The 15,471-nt window shown below is 39.6% G+C and overlaps 1 protein-coding gene across 1 annotated transcript in view; it reads left to right on the top strand.

The window, feature by feature from the left end:
- Positions 1 to 3,385: 3,385 nt before the first annotated feature.
- Positions 3,386 to 15,471, top strand: part of top3a (DNA topoisomerase III alpha) — a 30,365-nt gene continuing 18,279 nt past the window's right edge. Inside the window, 13 exon segments of the mRNA XM_036148344.1 lie at positions 3,386 to 4,062; positions 4,259 to 4,318; positions 4,399 to 4,472; positions 4,563 to 4,638; positions 5,425 to 5,533; positions 5,656 to 5,799; positions 5,977 to 6,147; positions 6,244 to 6,344; positions 11,433 to 11,507; positions 11,687 to 11,769; positions 12,005 to 12,215; positions 14,837 to 15,022; positions 15,149 to 15,278. Of these exon segments, the coding sequence (XP_036004237.1) occupies positions 3,844 to 4,062; positions 4,259 to 4,318; positions 4,399 to 4,472; positions 4,563 to 4,638; positions 5,425 to 5,533; positions 5,656 to 5,799; positions 5,977 to 6,147; positions 6,244 to 6,344; positions 11,433 to 11,507; positions 11,687 to 11,769; positions 12,005 to 12,215; positions 14,837 to 15,022; positions 15,149 to 15,278 (1,639 nt within the window). The 5' untranslated portion in view covers positions 3,386 to 3,843.

Here is a 15,471-nt window from a genome sequence, read left to right on the forward strand (position 1 = left end):
CGCCCACCGAGCGAAAGCTCCGCCTACAACAAATTTGTTTTTTGGTTTTTTTTTTTTAAGTAATCAGTAATCCTTGTTGTTAATTGCATTTTTTTTGTTCAAAAGGCCTGTTTTACAATTTATACTCTTCTCAGTAATAAATAGAAAACTATTTATCGGCATTATTTCAATTTCAAGTGAGGATTCTGAGTCACAACAAAACGTCAATATTACTTCTAGTCAAAAGTAACATCCATCCATCCATTTTCTGACCCGCTTACATGTTGGTTAAATTAAAAGATTACCTTGACACTAAACTTGGCTGGAGAATATATATATATATATATATATATATATATATATATATATATATATATATATAAGATATATATTATATATATATATATCTATATATATATATATATATATATAATATATATATAATTACGTATATATATATATATATATATATATATACGTAATTATTATTTATATTATTGTTGTAGCTATAGTTGTAGTTGGGTTAGGGTTAACCTATTTTACTTATAGGAAATAATAGGAGAAAAAATTTCCAGGAAAGCTATTCCACAAGACCTGAAAGCTGTATCACCCCCAGTTTTGTTGTACAGCAGGCTTTTGTTGATGGCTCTTTTAGAATTGCCTCCTGGGAGCTTTAAAACTGTGGCAAAAGGTGAGACTTTGAAAATTGAGTTTATTTACCTGAGGAAAAAGGATCCAGAGAAACAATTTGTCTTTCCTAAAGTGTCTGTTATGCACCAAAACAGAACAAAACTCATCCTGTGACTTTATGACCCGTTTGATGCCTGAGGGCACTCGCAGGTCAGAGGAAAGTGGCTGAACTGTGTGATCTGGCAAAATAAAATAAGAGCTTGACAGCAAAATATCACATTTTGATTACTTTCTCAGTTTTTTCAGCAGGATTGCAAAAAAAAAAGAAAGAAAAAAATGAAGTGAAACAGACAAACAGCACACCATGTGATTTAAAAGAAAGGGAAAATACAGAGTGTGCACAGGTTTTCACAATTCAAGGATAACATTTGTTATATACTACACCAGGGAGCAGTAACTCACATATGAGCAGAAGAAATAAAGGGCATCCAGTTTAGGGTATGACTTTGTGACTAGTATCAAGGCTCTACATACTGTTTACTACAGCTGCTTTCTAATAATGGAATTAATCAATAAAAAAGAAAAACTAACTAAGTAAGGTTATTTATTTTCAGTCTGTTTCCCATGAATAAAAAAAAAAAAGCTGATCCAAGAGACTGGTAATGGAACTGATACAACTATTGTATGAAAATGAAAATAAATGTGGTCTAAACCCTCTGACACACAGCATCTTTTTTAAAAACGAAAGTAACCTCATGACATTTCCTCTTCTAGAATAGGCAGAAGTTGCAGAGTAAAGATCAGTTCGCACGGTTCTCAGTTAGAGCCAACAAAACCAGAACTGACTGGCCTATGATGAAGCATGTGCGGGTTCTCTTACACCATATCCACAGACAAAATTAACACATCGTGAAGGACCAAACAGGCAATACAAATCTGCTTTAAACATCTCGTTGGTAATATTCCTAAAAGCATACTAAGAAAGGAGACCAGAGATCTTGAACAAATAAGATGAAAAGATAGAAATGAATGTTAAATAAATTGATAATAAAAACATACAAAAGAAGTCAAACAATATAAAGGGCATGATCTCAGTCAAACTACAATGACCTTCTCAGCTCAGCTTCACTATCCTCTGCACTGTCTGTCCTGTCGCACATTTCCACCCTGAAGAAAGGTGGATCTGAATCTAATCCTAATAATAACACGAGTAAGCAAAATTTATATTCCTATATACGCATATTTTTTCCCTCTTACCTGGTATATACATTGATGGGAAAAATGTAGGGCTGGTAAGTTCAATCCTTAAGACTGGTCATATTATTCACAAGCAGCATACATCAAATAAATTACTGGGTAAACAGAGGTTCAGAAAGAATAAAATTTTATATATATATATATATATATATATATATATATATATTGTGTGCAAATGCTGTTTGGATAGTTGTATGTATCAAAGGCATGGTGGTAGTAAACATATCAGCTTGATGTCATTTCAATCTGTTATGCCTCACACTGCCACCTACTGGTCAACCAGTGTAAGGGCATGTGGCAGAACACACGGTCTGTCAACCGGTAATGTCAAAACGTCTCAGAAATATCTCGGCAGCCCTTTGATAGTCTGGAACACCTAGTTGTTAAAAAGGTATATTAGTTGCATTAATTCATACAAATTATGAGTTGACAAAACTGTTTACATTTTGACGCGCTGGTTTGCTCTCATCATGGATCTGTGGCTATACATTTTTGATATAAATCACCTCAGCAGCAGCACCTGTCTCTGCAGTTACAAAGTTATCTTTATTAATAATATGCTTTAACAGCAGTTTTTTTTCTCCATTTTTTATTTTTTTATTTTGTGTCACCAACACTATATTTGTTGGCATTGGCAAAGCGTTTGATAGTACAGGTTTCATTTGCTGATTTTTTATTTTTTATCTTGCAGTAGTAAAGTGCTATGCATAATATAAATAACATTTATGTCAAATAAGGAGGATGACAGTGAAAGGCCTCTTAGATAAGGGTTTCTTTATGTTATAGGGACCCCAGTCAGCGGGGCTGAGGAACCACCTTTTTCATCAAGTATCCTAATATTAGGAAACTCAGTGAAACAAAAGAACATATGTGCTTTTTGTTCTGTGAACATTCAATATTTTGGTTGCTTTTGTTCAAATACTCAGTTAAAGAAGGGGGAGAGGATGAGCTCACTGGCTGAGGAGAAGTGTTCATTTTGACAGAAAATTTAGTACAGTTTTGGTCATAATCTTTTGACAAAAAAGTAATTTACTATTATGCTGGTAGCGTAGTTTTCACTTTTTAAATGTATTTAAATTTTGGTTATCTGAAATATAAAGTTATAGAGCAACCTAAGACATTTTTACAGATCTCACATCTTTACCAAGGTGCCATAGTCTTCCTGGGACTTAATGGAATTCAGGTTAGATAATGGAAAGAAAGGGACTGATTTACTTTTATTTTAAACTACTTCAGATAAAGTCTCGGTTTTACTTTTTATTTTTCAACTTTTCCTGCCATTGAGCTAAAATTAGATACATTTGGATTCTGTCTTCCTTTAATGTTTTTATCTGTTTTTAATAGGAATTTTATGAAAGTTCAAGTCATTCATCATGAATGTTTATCTAGTTTTTGTCTGGTTTTCGTCTAGAAAAGACTTGTTGGCAAAAACTATTATTAAAGTTTTTAGTCAACAAAATTTGTAATAGCTTGCACCTTTCATTGAATTAATAATTTTATTAATTTGTATCATACATATTTAAAATATTAAAAACAAAGATGAAAAAAAATCACGAGTAAGGTTACTGTAATCAGCACATAAAATTGTGATTATTAATTCCCCCTAATATAATGTTAAACCAGACTGGTGACTTTACGACACTTTTACGGTTTACTTTACGGTAGATTTGACTGTCCGGCGCGGATTTTGTAAACAAAGCTAATTGTGTCACGCTGTCTGAACTCGATTCGGTTTATTTTACTAATAATATTATACATGTCAGTACTGACTTTCCTTTAGGTCGAATTATCATCAATAAAAAGAGATATTGTTCAACTGAAGAAAACTTTTTAGCGGTTGGCGACACTTTTTGAGAGCTGACATTATGGCATTAGCCAGCGCCGTTAGCTAAGATGCTAACGGGGCGAAGGTACAGCAGCAGCGGGGAGGCTGTGTCCGGGAGGAGCCGCTGCCGCCGCTTGTGACAGCGGCCCGGCATGCTGCTAGCGCGCCTTCTCGGCAGATTCACGCTTCGACCAGGACTACCGCGGGGAAGCTTTCTCTGGGCGACGCGGAGCGGCTGGTGCTCGGACACGGCGAAGGGGGCAGACATGATCCGCAGCCGGGGTCAGATCAGGCGGGTCCTCTGCGTGGCCGAGAAGAACGACGCAGCCAAAGGCATCTCTGAAATCATGTCCGGCGGCAGAGCCAGGAGGGTCAGTCACAGCTCATTAGACGTTCGCTATTACTAAGGACTTTAATTAACTATATCCCTATCGGGTAAAATAAAAAAACAAAGAAATTGCCTCATATTTCAGTTGTTACAGTCATCTTTCTGTTGTTATGTAATTATAACAGTATGGACTTAGCTTTCTGTTTCAACACAACTCATTATATCGTTCTCTGTTGCAGAGGGAAGGATTTTCAAAGTTTAATAAAATATATGAGTATGAATATCATCTTTTTGGCCAGGTAAGAAACCCACACATGCACCTGAGTATCTTCTTCTCGTTCCCTCTGATTACTCTGATTGTTGTCTTGGCCTCCACCAGAATGTGACGGTGACCATGACTTCAGTGTCAGGCCATCTGCTTGGCCTGGAGTTCAAAGCGCCATTCCAGAAATGGTGAGCTTAAACAAATGTGCCTCTCATCGATGCCATGGGCGCCTCCACGGAGTCTTTTAAGCGCTGAAGTTGTGTCCTTTCTCTTCCAAGGCACAGCTGCAATCCCGTGTTGCTGTTCGATGCGGAGGTGGAGAGGTATTGCCCAGACAACATGATCCAAATCAAGGTATGTCTAGGAGCTGGAGAAAAGGGCAAAACAAAACTGCATGACATGGTTAAATCTCTTTCATTTAAACCGGAACGTGAATTTTTACATCATTACCAAAATAGCTAAATGCTGTACTTGGATTGTTATTTAGATTTTTATACATAGACGTAGACATAATATTAAATAAACACTTACAAGATTTAGTGCTAGTTTTGTGTAGAACAATATGCCTTTCTGCCATTATACGCTTAATAGAGTTATACAAGTATACCAAAACGCATACAAACTGGTGCTAGAATCTTGCCAACTGTATTTCCAACACCTCTTTAGTTCCTACATCATAGCCGTCTGTGTTTTTATGTAAACAGGAATATATTTGAAACAGGCAAGTTTTTCTGCCTTGTAAGCAAAGAAAAGGCGTTGGAGCCTTCTTTCAGCCAGCTGACCCAAAGTGTGCAGCAACGGCTGCTGCGTTCCTCTGTGCTCCAAACACTGGAGGAAACCTGAACTATCTACACCATCTTATCATAACAACTTTAAACATTAGGAACAGTACGGGATAAACAAAGTAGGATGTGTTACCATAATTGTTGTTTTAACCTCTGCATACCTTGACAACGGTGTTGCAGAATCAGCGCCCATCAGATTTGATCTGACTCTAGAGGGCGCTGCACCTCAGAGAAAAATGTGTTTACTCTTGAACAAACATTTTTCACATGACTTTCTCTATCCGACAGTTTATCAAATCAGCCTTATGACATGACAGGGGGCGCGCTAAATACAGTCATGGTTTCTTCTCTGCAGCGGACTCTGGAGAAGGAAGCGAGGCAGTGCCAGGCCCTGATCATCTGGACTGACTGTGACCGGGAGGGAGAAAACATTGGCTTTGAAATCATCGATGTTTGCAAAGCAGGTATGGTAGGAATGTATGTTGAAGTAAATCGGGATGGAGAGTGCTGAATGTTTGTGTATGTCCACAAACGGGTTTTAATAATTGCTTGTGTATGCTTTATTTTTTTGTTTTGTTTTGTTTAGTGAAATCCAATTTGCAAATCTTTCGGGCAAAGTTTTCTGAGATTACTCCCAACTCAATTCAAAGAGCCTGTGAGACGCTAACTGAGCCCGATGGTAACATCAGCGATGCTGTCGATGTGCGGCAGGAGCTGGATTTGCGGATAGGTAAGGTGGCGATCGCTCCATTAAACAAGGAAGAGGTTCAACTGAATAAGAAAACATCTCAGGATTGTTTTTCATTTTTTCCCATATACATAGTAACACTCCAGTGGTTGTTTGAGAATATACCCCTTATCAATAGACTCATCAAAGTAGCCTTGTCCCTATGTTGATCATCCTCAGGTGCGTCCTTCACTCGGTTCCAGACGCTTCGCCTGCAGAAGATCTTCCCTGAATCCTTGGCTAATCATCTGATCTCATATGGCAGCTGTCAGTTTCCCACCCTGGGATTTGTGGTGGAGCGCTTCAAAGCCATTCAGGCCTTTATACCTGAGACTTTCTATAAGATCAAAGGTAAGAATTCCTGCGCAGGAATACAAGTTGATTGATTGCATTTAACTTAAAACTGCGACGCTAAGGTCTAGCCTATCCTGCACATGTGTGTTTAAGTGCTCCATGAGGTGGAGGAGGACCGTGTTGAGTTCAGCTGGAAGAGAAACCGTCTCTTCCATCACACAGCTTGCCTGGTGCTCTACCAGATCTGCATGGAGGTAAGGGCCTGCCGCGAGCATTGATCACGGTACTGCTGTTTCTAAAGTGTTTTGACGACTTTTTCATAACCCTTGAACTTTTGTACAATTATTGGGGTTTTCTGTAATAGGCCAGCACTACGGAGCACTCAAATATGAAATTGGGGAAAAATTAGACATTGTTTCAACACCTTTGCAGATCGAAATCTGAAAACTGTGGTATGCGTGTGTATTCAGCTCCGCTGGGTCAGTAATTACGGGATTTATCGATCAGCTTTGCATATCTAGACCTTTGAAATTCTGCCCAATAATCTTTGTCTAATTGCTCAAGCTCAGTCACTTTAGGTGGCAGTGTGTCTATGAACACCAGTCTTAAAGTTTTGCCCCAAATTCCTTCTCCAGAGTTATCATGTGTGCGTCAGATTAGGTAGACTGTTATGTCTTGATAGGTTTGCGGTTGTGCCCTACTCTTTCTACCACCTGCAGAGAGCAATGTTGGGATCGGGTGCCATTAAACTTGGGTGGCAAATGTGTGGTGGGGGCAGGGGGTGTTCTAATTCCTGGTGGCACAATCTGGCTATGGAGACGTGGAATGTCACCTCAGCTCCTGTAGCGGGGCTGGACTCTCTATTCCAGATGTCCAGGGAGAGAGGCCCCTGGTGAGGTCGACCGGGAACACTTCCAAGTCCCCAGCCTAGAGCCCTAATTAAGGCTGGATAATATAGAGAAAACACATATGGATGAAATGGAAATCAATTATCAACTAATTCAAAACATATATTTTAATGGCAGCCCTGGCCATTTTATGCTGTTGCGTTATTACCTATTTTTAGATAAAGAACACACTAACACTGAATTCAAACTCAATCCTTTATTCAACCAACTTTTTACCAAAACTGCAAGTTTTTAAAAAAGAAAAAAAGAACATCTCTTTGATGGGGCGGAGCTTGTTTCCTGGGTCTGCGTTGTGATTGGTTGGGAGGATATAATGACTAATAATGTAATAATAATGTAATATTAACCTACATGGCTAGGATGCAAAAGGAAGGAAAACTGTTATTCTATTAAACATTTTATTGGCCCTTTACGTCTATCGATCGATATATATTGTTGATTGAATTATTGTCCAGCCATAGCCCTAATTTTGCTGTTTTCCTCAGTGAGCAGGAGGGTCGCCTTTTGCGGATTTAGTTCATGCTAATCTGCTGTTTGGTGCTAATGCATCAAACAGCAGTTCAGATTACCCGGCCCTCTTGGGGTCTCTGGAGGATGTCCTGGACGTTGGGCTCTCTGGGAATTTAGTGGTGCTCCTGGGGGACTTCAGTGTCCATGTTAGCAATGACGCCGTTACCTGAGGGGGTATGATGAGGAAGAATGGCCTCCCTGATCTAAATCCAAGCGATGTTCTGTAGTTGGACTTCTGTGCACGGCACGGCTCATCAAGGACAAGGTGGGGCTTTCATGGTTGTCACGCCTCTTCAGTGTCACTCTCCTATGATAGGCTGTGACTGATCCAGGAGGAGCAACGTGGGTTTCAAACTGGAACAGTGGACCAAGTCGTTACCCTCACTATATTGCTGCGGAGGTCATGGGAGAATGCTTTTCCTGTCTACCTGTGTTTTGGGGTTCTGGGGAAGGCTTCAGACTGTGGCCCCTGAGGTATTTTGTGGGGTTGCTCTGGGAGGATGGGGTACGTGGGTGGCTTTTAAGGCCTTTGGAGGGGCACTGTGTCTCTCACTGGACGGAGTATATTACCTGTCTGGCCTGGTAACGTTTTGGGATCCAACAGAAAGAGCTGGATGATGTTGCTGGGGAGAGGGATGTCTTGGGTTGCCTCCTGGATCTGTTGCCTCTGCGACCTGATCTTGGATAAGTGAACGACAATGGAAAGATAATGGGACTAGCTTAAAGCATAGAGCTGCACTGTGTGTTGAATAGCAGTCATCATTATCATGAGCTTAAGGCAATATTTAGCTTGATATTGTATTCCAGTTGCAATGCATGGAAATTGTGCAGGCCAACAATCTTTCTGTTCTGTTGGAGAGACCATCACTGTCTTTGATGTAGGGCTGGACGATAATTCAATAACAATATATATCGATCAATAGACGTGTGGCGCGATAGGAAAAAAACGGGTCGATAAAACTTCAATAGACAGTTTTCCTTCCTTTCTCTTAGCCTATCGTATTAGTTGATGCTACAGTCACTACTTCCTCTCGACCAATCGTAATCGCGGACCCAGGCACGCCGTCACAAAGCGCCGCCCTCTCAAACCACAACACAGAGCACCTGAATATGTCGCAGCAAGGAGCGGCGGAGGAAACGGTCCCAAAACGGGGTTTTACTAGTTCGCCAGTCTGACAGAAATAAACCACAGTGATTTGTAAAACTTGCAAGGAACCGTAAAAACAAAGTCTGCTAACGCAACCAACTTGTTTCATCACGTAAGCCGCTCAGCCGCTCACACGCGCAGCAGCGCGACCTGTTCCAGCCCCGCGCTGCTGCGCATCATCTTCGGAGAAATCTTACGGAGCTTCTTCCAAAACAAAGCAGGTATAGCAGCTAAACTGGGCTCCCTTCTATGTGATAAATGGTATTGGTATATTTATTTTGCTCATTTTACTGGTCACTTTAGTTTATTCTTTGTCTGTTATGGTTAAAAAAGTTGGTTAAATAAAGATTTAATTGGAATTCTGTGTTTGTGTTCTTTATTAAAATTAAATCATTTAGCAATATCATAAAATGTCCAGGCAGAGCTGCACATAAAATATGGTTTTAAATATTTTCAATAATTATTGATATCGATCAATATGCTTTTTTTTTTTATCAATAAGATTTTCTTCTATATCGTCCAGCCCTACGTTGATGCCCACCCTTCAAAGAGTGGTTGAAGACTTATTGGGATAAATGAAACTTGAGAAAATGAGCAACAATTGCCATTAATATTGACTCTAGAAAATTCAGCAACAGAAATAAATTACAAGCTTTCCTGATATTTGTCGGCCCTGTTGAAGAAGCTTTGACTAAAACTACTGAATGAATTGTTCTACTCCTGTGTAAAACGAAGGATGGGTAATTATCAATTTACTGGGGCCATAAACCCTAATTAACGTTGTTGCAATAAACACCTCAAAATGTGGTGATAGACGTTTTAAGTCCAGGTCGCACATACTTATGCCAAAGTTTCAGATCTTTAGCAAATCATTCATCTTTATTACAACATTGTGAAGAAGTTGGCGTTATACCAGCAATAATTATCTGGTGTTATCATACTGTAATAAAAGCTGGCAGCAAAACCACATTCAACATCAACCCCATACGCCTTGAACGTTTAAAGTCTGCTTTATTTATTTATTTGTTTATTTTGGAGCTCCGATTTTGATGCAGAGATGTTGGATCCTCTTTCTAATCTGCTGTTTGTTGATCCAGCTTTAGCGCGTTTGAGCTCTAAATCCCGAGTGGCTTCACTCGCTGACGACAGAACAGAAGAGGTGTCGTCTGAATCCAAGGAGCGTCATCCAAAGAGACACTTATTCTTTCCCGGCGAGGCTGACGAGCCCTGTAATTATCACTCATACAGTTTTTCACTCTTTCCCACAGAGCGAGCTGTGAGCATCAGAAGGCAGAATCGGGTCGCAGCGCACCAACGCTGTTAGCCAACGCAGCCTCCATCACAGGCTGCCTGTTGTTTCTCTACCGAGGTTTATTCAAGGCTAACTAGTCGGGCTGCAGCTACATGTCACTGCAACATGCATTCAAGTCTGCAAAGCATCAAGGAAAAGATAGAAACGTTAAAAATGGAGATGGCTTGACAGACTTCTGTTTTTTTACGCAGCTGATATCAACACTGTTGAGCTGGGTGCCGTGCCCTGAAAGCCAGCTGTTAACTGCATCTAAATTTGTGTCCATTGCAGTTCTTATTACTGCCGACATGTTGAGAAACATTCCCCTTCGTGGGGATCTGCATTTACTGATAAAAAAAGGTTGATCGGCAAGTGATGCGCCCTGAAGTAATGATCTGATCTGGCTGTAGTTTCCTACACTTGATGTGTAAACGAACCTGTTTGCAAAGATCTGCCGTGTCTGAGACGAGTCCACTGCAAAAAGGAACTAAAAGTGAGTCAAATTTTCCTATTTGGCCCTTGATTTAAGCAGGTGAATAAGAATATCTGCCATTTGAATAATATTTTTGCACTTAAAATAGGTACAACTCATCTAATTTCAAAATATCTTTTTTTAACGGTAAACACACTCATTCGATTCGCAGATCATCTAATTTACTTGCTCAAATTACACCAATTTAAAGAAAATTTTGCTTACTTTTTGTTCCTTTTTTGCAGTGTGTCCACATTCAGGTGGGCTCTATTTGGTTGCACCGGATTATATTTAGGGGTGTCAGAGCACAGGGGGCTGAATACAGACCCCACTTCTCATTTAATTTTAAGAAATGGTTAAAAAATATATAATTTCCTTTCTACTTAATTATTCAACACTATATGCTGGGATGTCGCATACAATCCCCATATGACACATGGAAGTGTGAAGCTCAAGTGGTGGGAATACTTTTGCGGCAGGCGGTTGAGGCATCAGGAAGCGTGTCGGACCTCCCAGCATCGTGCGTGTCTAAAATGTGAACCTCGTCAAGCTCTGCAGAGCTGGTGATGCTGGCTAGTGCATCCACGAGGGATGAGTTTTTGCCTGTGACCTTCACCCACTGTTTCCACTGACTGTCGGACGCTCCCAGAAACACGCTCTCTCGTTTCCCGATGCACCAGAACCCGTTCTTGACGCGTCGGCTCCATTCAAGGAAAGCTATCCGCATGTATCTTTACTCGACAGGTCGCCAGTCCATCACAGGAGATGTTCCTTAAATTACTAGGATACTTATTTTTCTTCAAAGAGGTGCTTTTATTTTGTGTCCAAAAAGCTCACTTGTGTGTGTGTTTGTGCGTGCATGCATGTGCTCTCTGGTGTCCAGAGGTGTATTTTAACAGCTGCTGCAGCTGACAGCGCACCGTGGTCCATTTAGAAATTGTTGTTGACTTGTGTGAATAAACATGCTTATAAAAGTAATGCGTGAAAGCAGAATATATTATCATTTATTTCCAGGATCCCATAGCAACAGTCACCTCAGTAACGAGCAAACCCAAGAGCAAATGGAGACCACTGCCTTTGGACACCGTGGTGAGATGATCAAGCCAAACAGCTACATGTATAATATAAGCTCCAACGTATAAAAACACATACACACACACACACCTTTTGATGGGGCAAAATGCATGAAAGGCAGGTGACAGAAAAATCAGGTTTCTCTTTATTTATTTTTCTTTTGCAAAGTCGTGTGTGTTTTATCTGACCTGCAGGAACTGGAGAAGCTGGCGTCTAGGAAGCTCAGAATAAACGCCAAGGAGACCATGAAGATTGCTGAAAAGCTTTATACTCAAGGGTGGGTGAAACATGCTGTATGTGCTGCTTCTTAGAGAGGCAAGTGTTGACTTAGTCCAAGCCTCATCTTTCATCTGGACCTCAGTTCTCTGGCCCAAAGCTAACTGAGTCACACTCAAATATAATTTTTCTTCACCTTCTTGGTAAAATATTTCACTTTTATAGAAGTGCAAAGGATCTCGTGTTTTGCAGAGTGTCATCTGACTTGACAGTATTTTTTTTTTCCTGCTAATTAGGTTTATCAGCTATCCTCGCACAGAAACAAACATATTCCCTGCTAGCCTTCCCCTTGCGCCCCTGGTGGAGCAGCAGGCACAGAGTCCGGAGTGGGGGGCCTTCGCCCAGCGGGTGCTGGACCAGCCTGGGGGCCCCAACCCACGACAGGGCAAAAACTCAGACCAGGCCCACCCTCCCATACATCCCACCAAGTACACCGCCACGCTGCAGGTTGGCTTGTTCTTGTCTTCTTTGTTCCATCCGTTCTTTTTTTTTTTCTTTCGATTGATGTTTTATTTGCCAACAAATTTTCTAAAACAATTTTCGCAAATTTTTATTAAGGGAACTGTTTCTACTGAGTAATCGTGGGCCTATATGAGGAAAAATACCCGAAGCTTGTGGCATTCATGCAAACAATTCTGACAAAAAATGTATAAACTGATTTAACTGCTTTTATTTAAAATAAAGAAGCAATGATTATTCCTGCTGCTGAAATAGCTTAACCTATTGAATAGAACAGTTATTGTATTTTTCGGACCATAAGACGCATTAAATATTCGTCCCAAGTGTGTAATAACCCTCCGCCCCTTCACGTACACAGCTCTCTCCTAAGAGGGAGAGCTATCCCTCTCTCTAACATAAGGCCAAAATAAATGTAACTTTCATATTAAATTAACGTACTTGGTTTATTGTTGCTACCATGTACTCTGGGCGCGGCCTGCCTTACATGAATGCACTTCTAGTTTAGACATTACAGTCAGGCAGTCTTGTGGACAGCTCAGGGGTCCAATCAGGTAGTGTCACAGGATACCGTAATGCTCTGAATATCAATTGAACGGAGCGGGTTCATTGCTAACCAAAGTCGTACTTACACATTTTAACAGATTTTGTAGCACATTGTACCACCTAAAATCGGTCAGTAAGCACAACGGTAATCATGTATAAAGTGCACCGGATTATACGCCGCACCAACAATTTCTGAGAAAATCTATGGATATTAAGTGCGGCTAATAGTCCGAAAAACGGTATATCAATGTTATCTTTAACAAGTTCTTTATTGGTATTCTGTCTGCGATACAGAGACTGATGCAAAAATATTGAATACATTTATTTGAATATTGAACACATTTATTTTGCAAATGTATTTGTGGTTTTTAAGTTTATATTCCACACAAAAATATTCTTTTGTGCTTTTATGGATTATTGAGTAACGCGACTAGAACAAGCTGATATAAGCGGGTTAAGTAGTCAGGTTATCTGCAGCCAGCAGTGCTCTGTGCTTCAGTCAGGCTACTGCCGTCTCTCTGGCATCTCATTGGAAGGACTTCAAACAACAAGAATGGTGTGACTGAAAATATGAAAATTAAACTATCTTCCATGTCTAATGCTAAAAACTTTTATTATTTGTTAGCTTTGTATGATGCAGTTGGCTCTTCAGATTTCAAATACTGTCTTGAGTTGCTACAAAAGTAAACTTTTTACACTTAAAAAGAAAGACTATGTGAGCATCTATTAGGGGGAAATAAGTGATATAAGGGGACAGTGTGCATTAATTAGCATTCCTGCAAATGCACCAGAATTATTTTTCATCCGTTGTCCCTGGACAGATCTGAAAATTGTCTACCTAAAAACACAACAGTAAGAATTTTACAGTGAACAGTACAAATATAAAAAGAAATAAAAACAGCTATAACTCTTCAAAGCTTGTTTAAAAATACAGAATTTATGTGCGCTAGACCACAGATTTTAGATAAATAAAAATAGAATAGAATAAAACATTCAAATGAAAATAATTATACTATATATATATATATATACACACACACAGCAAATACGCAAGTGGCAGCATGATTTGAGTTATGGAAGACATTCAATTAATGCTGACATGTCTGATGTGTTATGAGCCAGTTTTTTAGATGCTTTTTATAAAGAGCGTATGTTGTAAGTTCTCTGATGTTCTGAGGGACAGAGTTCCACTCCTGAGCTGCTGTGACTGCAAAGGCTCTTTTACTAAAAGCACTTTTACGCAGAGGAACAACACGGTTTCTGAACTTTAATCTAGTAAAACAGTTTGCAGGGTGAGATGGCAGTTCGGCTGAAGGTTTCTTCCTGTTAAAGTGGAGTATTCCTCTCCACTGTCACCACATGCATGCTCAGGAGGATGAGGAGATTGCTGCAAAGTCAATGACACAATGCAGATGACTATCTACTGTGGCTGCACGGCACCAATCTGAATGATAAAGTGAGCTTTACTGCGTTGTGTGATAATTAGGATTAGAATGACTTGAAATCTTTCTGCATGATTTGATTAAATTGACCTTGATTTTGTAAAGTGTCTTGAAGCGACGTGCTGTGAACTCAATTGTGAGAAGAGTGGAAATAGAAAACTGATGACATGACTGATGCATTTCTATACCTTATTCCTCCTTTTAATATTTTCAAAGAAAGTCAATCCAAAACCTTAAATGTTTTTACATGGTTTTATATTTAAATAACATATTTTATCTTTGACTTGCCATGTGACATTAGAGTTTGAACATTTATAATCGAAATAAACAAATCAGAGATCACAAACTTCGATTTAAGGAATATTTCTATGTATTGTTGGATTTTCCACTCCAGATTAAACAACACTAATATTTTTAAAAGTTGAGAGAGATCAGATCTGAGTCAGTTCAGGTACCAAATGAATTCGGGAAAAAATAACAATATTGCCCCTTAAAACTACTGAATACAAGACTGCCTGAGCATCATGTTGTTTCTTTAAAAAGATGTGGAACTTTGTGCAACAATATGTGTCAAAATCTTGATTGTTTTTATTATTATTGTTATATTTTTGTGTCCCTTCCCAGGGCAATGAAGCGCGTGTCTATGAGTTCATCGTGAGGCACTTCCTGGCGTGCGTATCCCAGGATGCTTTGGGGCACGAGACCGTGGTGGACATAGAAATTGCTCAAGAAAAGTTCTCGACTTCTGGACTCATGATTATTGCAAGGAATTACCTGGATGTTTACCCCTACGAGAGGTGGAGTGCAAAGGTAGGTGTACCTTTAATAATGAAAGCGCTACTTTTATTCTTGTCCTGAAAACGCATAGATTTGTTCTCTAACAGATAGTTACTAACTTTCTCTTTCTCCACAATGTGTGTGTGTGTTTTTTTTTAGTTGATACCCGTGTATGAGCAGGGCTCCCAGTTCCAGCCGTCTGCTATTGAGATGGTGGATGGACAGACGAGTCCGCCTCAGCTGCTCACCGAAGCCGACCTCATATCTCTGATGGAGAAGCACGGCATCGGTAAATCTCTCACGCCCGTCAGCAAAAGATCTGTCATCAGCATCTACAAATACTCTCCTTAAATCTTAACGTGATATTGTTTTTGAGTATTTCTCTTTCTTACGATGACATCTTAGTGATTTTTTTATTAAATTTTTTTTGCAATGTATTATGTGAAAAACCAAACCAGATAAATACAGGAGATAAAGTGTCT

The sequence above is a fragment of the Fundulus heteroclitus genome, chromosome 16, assembly GCF_011125445.2.
Source record: "Fundulus heteroclitus isolate FHET01 chromosome 16, MU-UCD_Fhet_4.1, whole genome shotgun sequence".
Lineage (NCBI taxonomy): Eukaryota > Metazoa > Chordata > Actinopteri > Cyprinodontiformes > Fundulidae > Fundulus > Fundulus heteroclitus.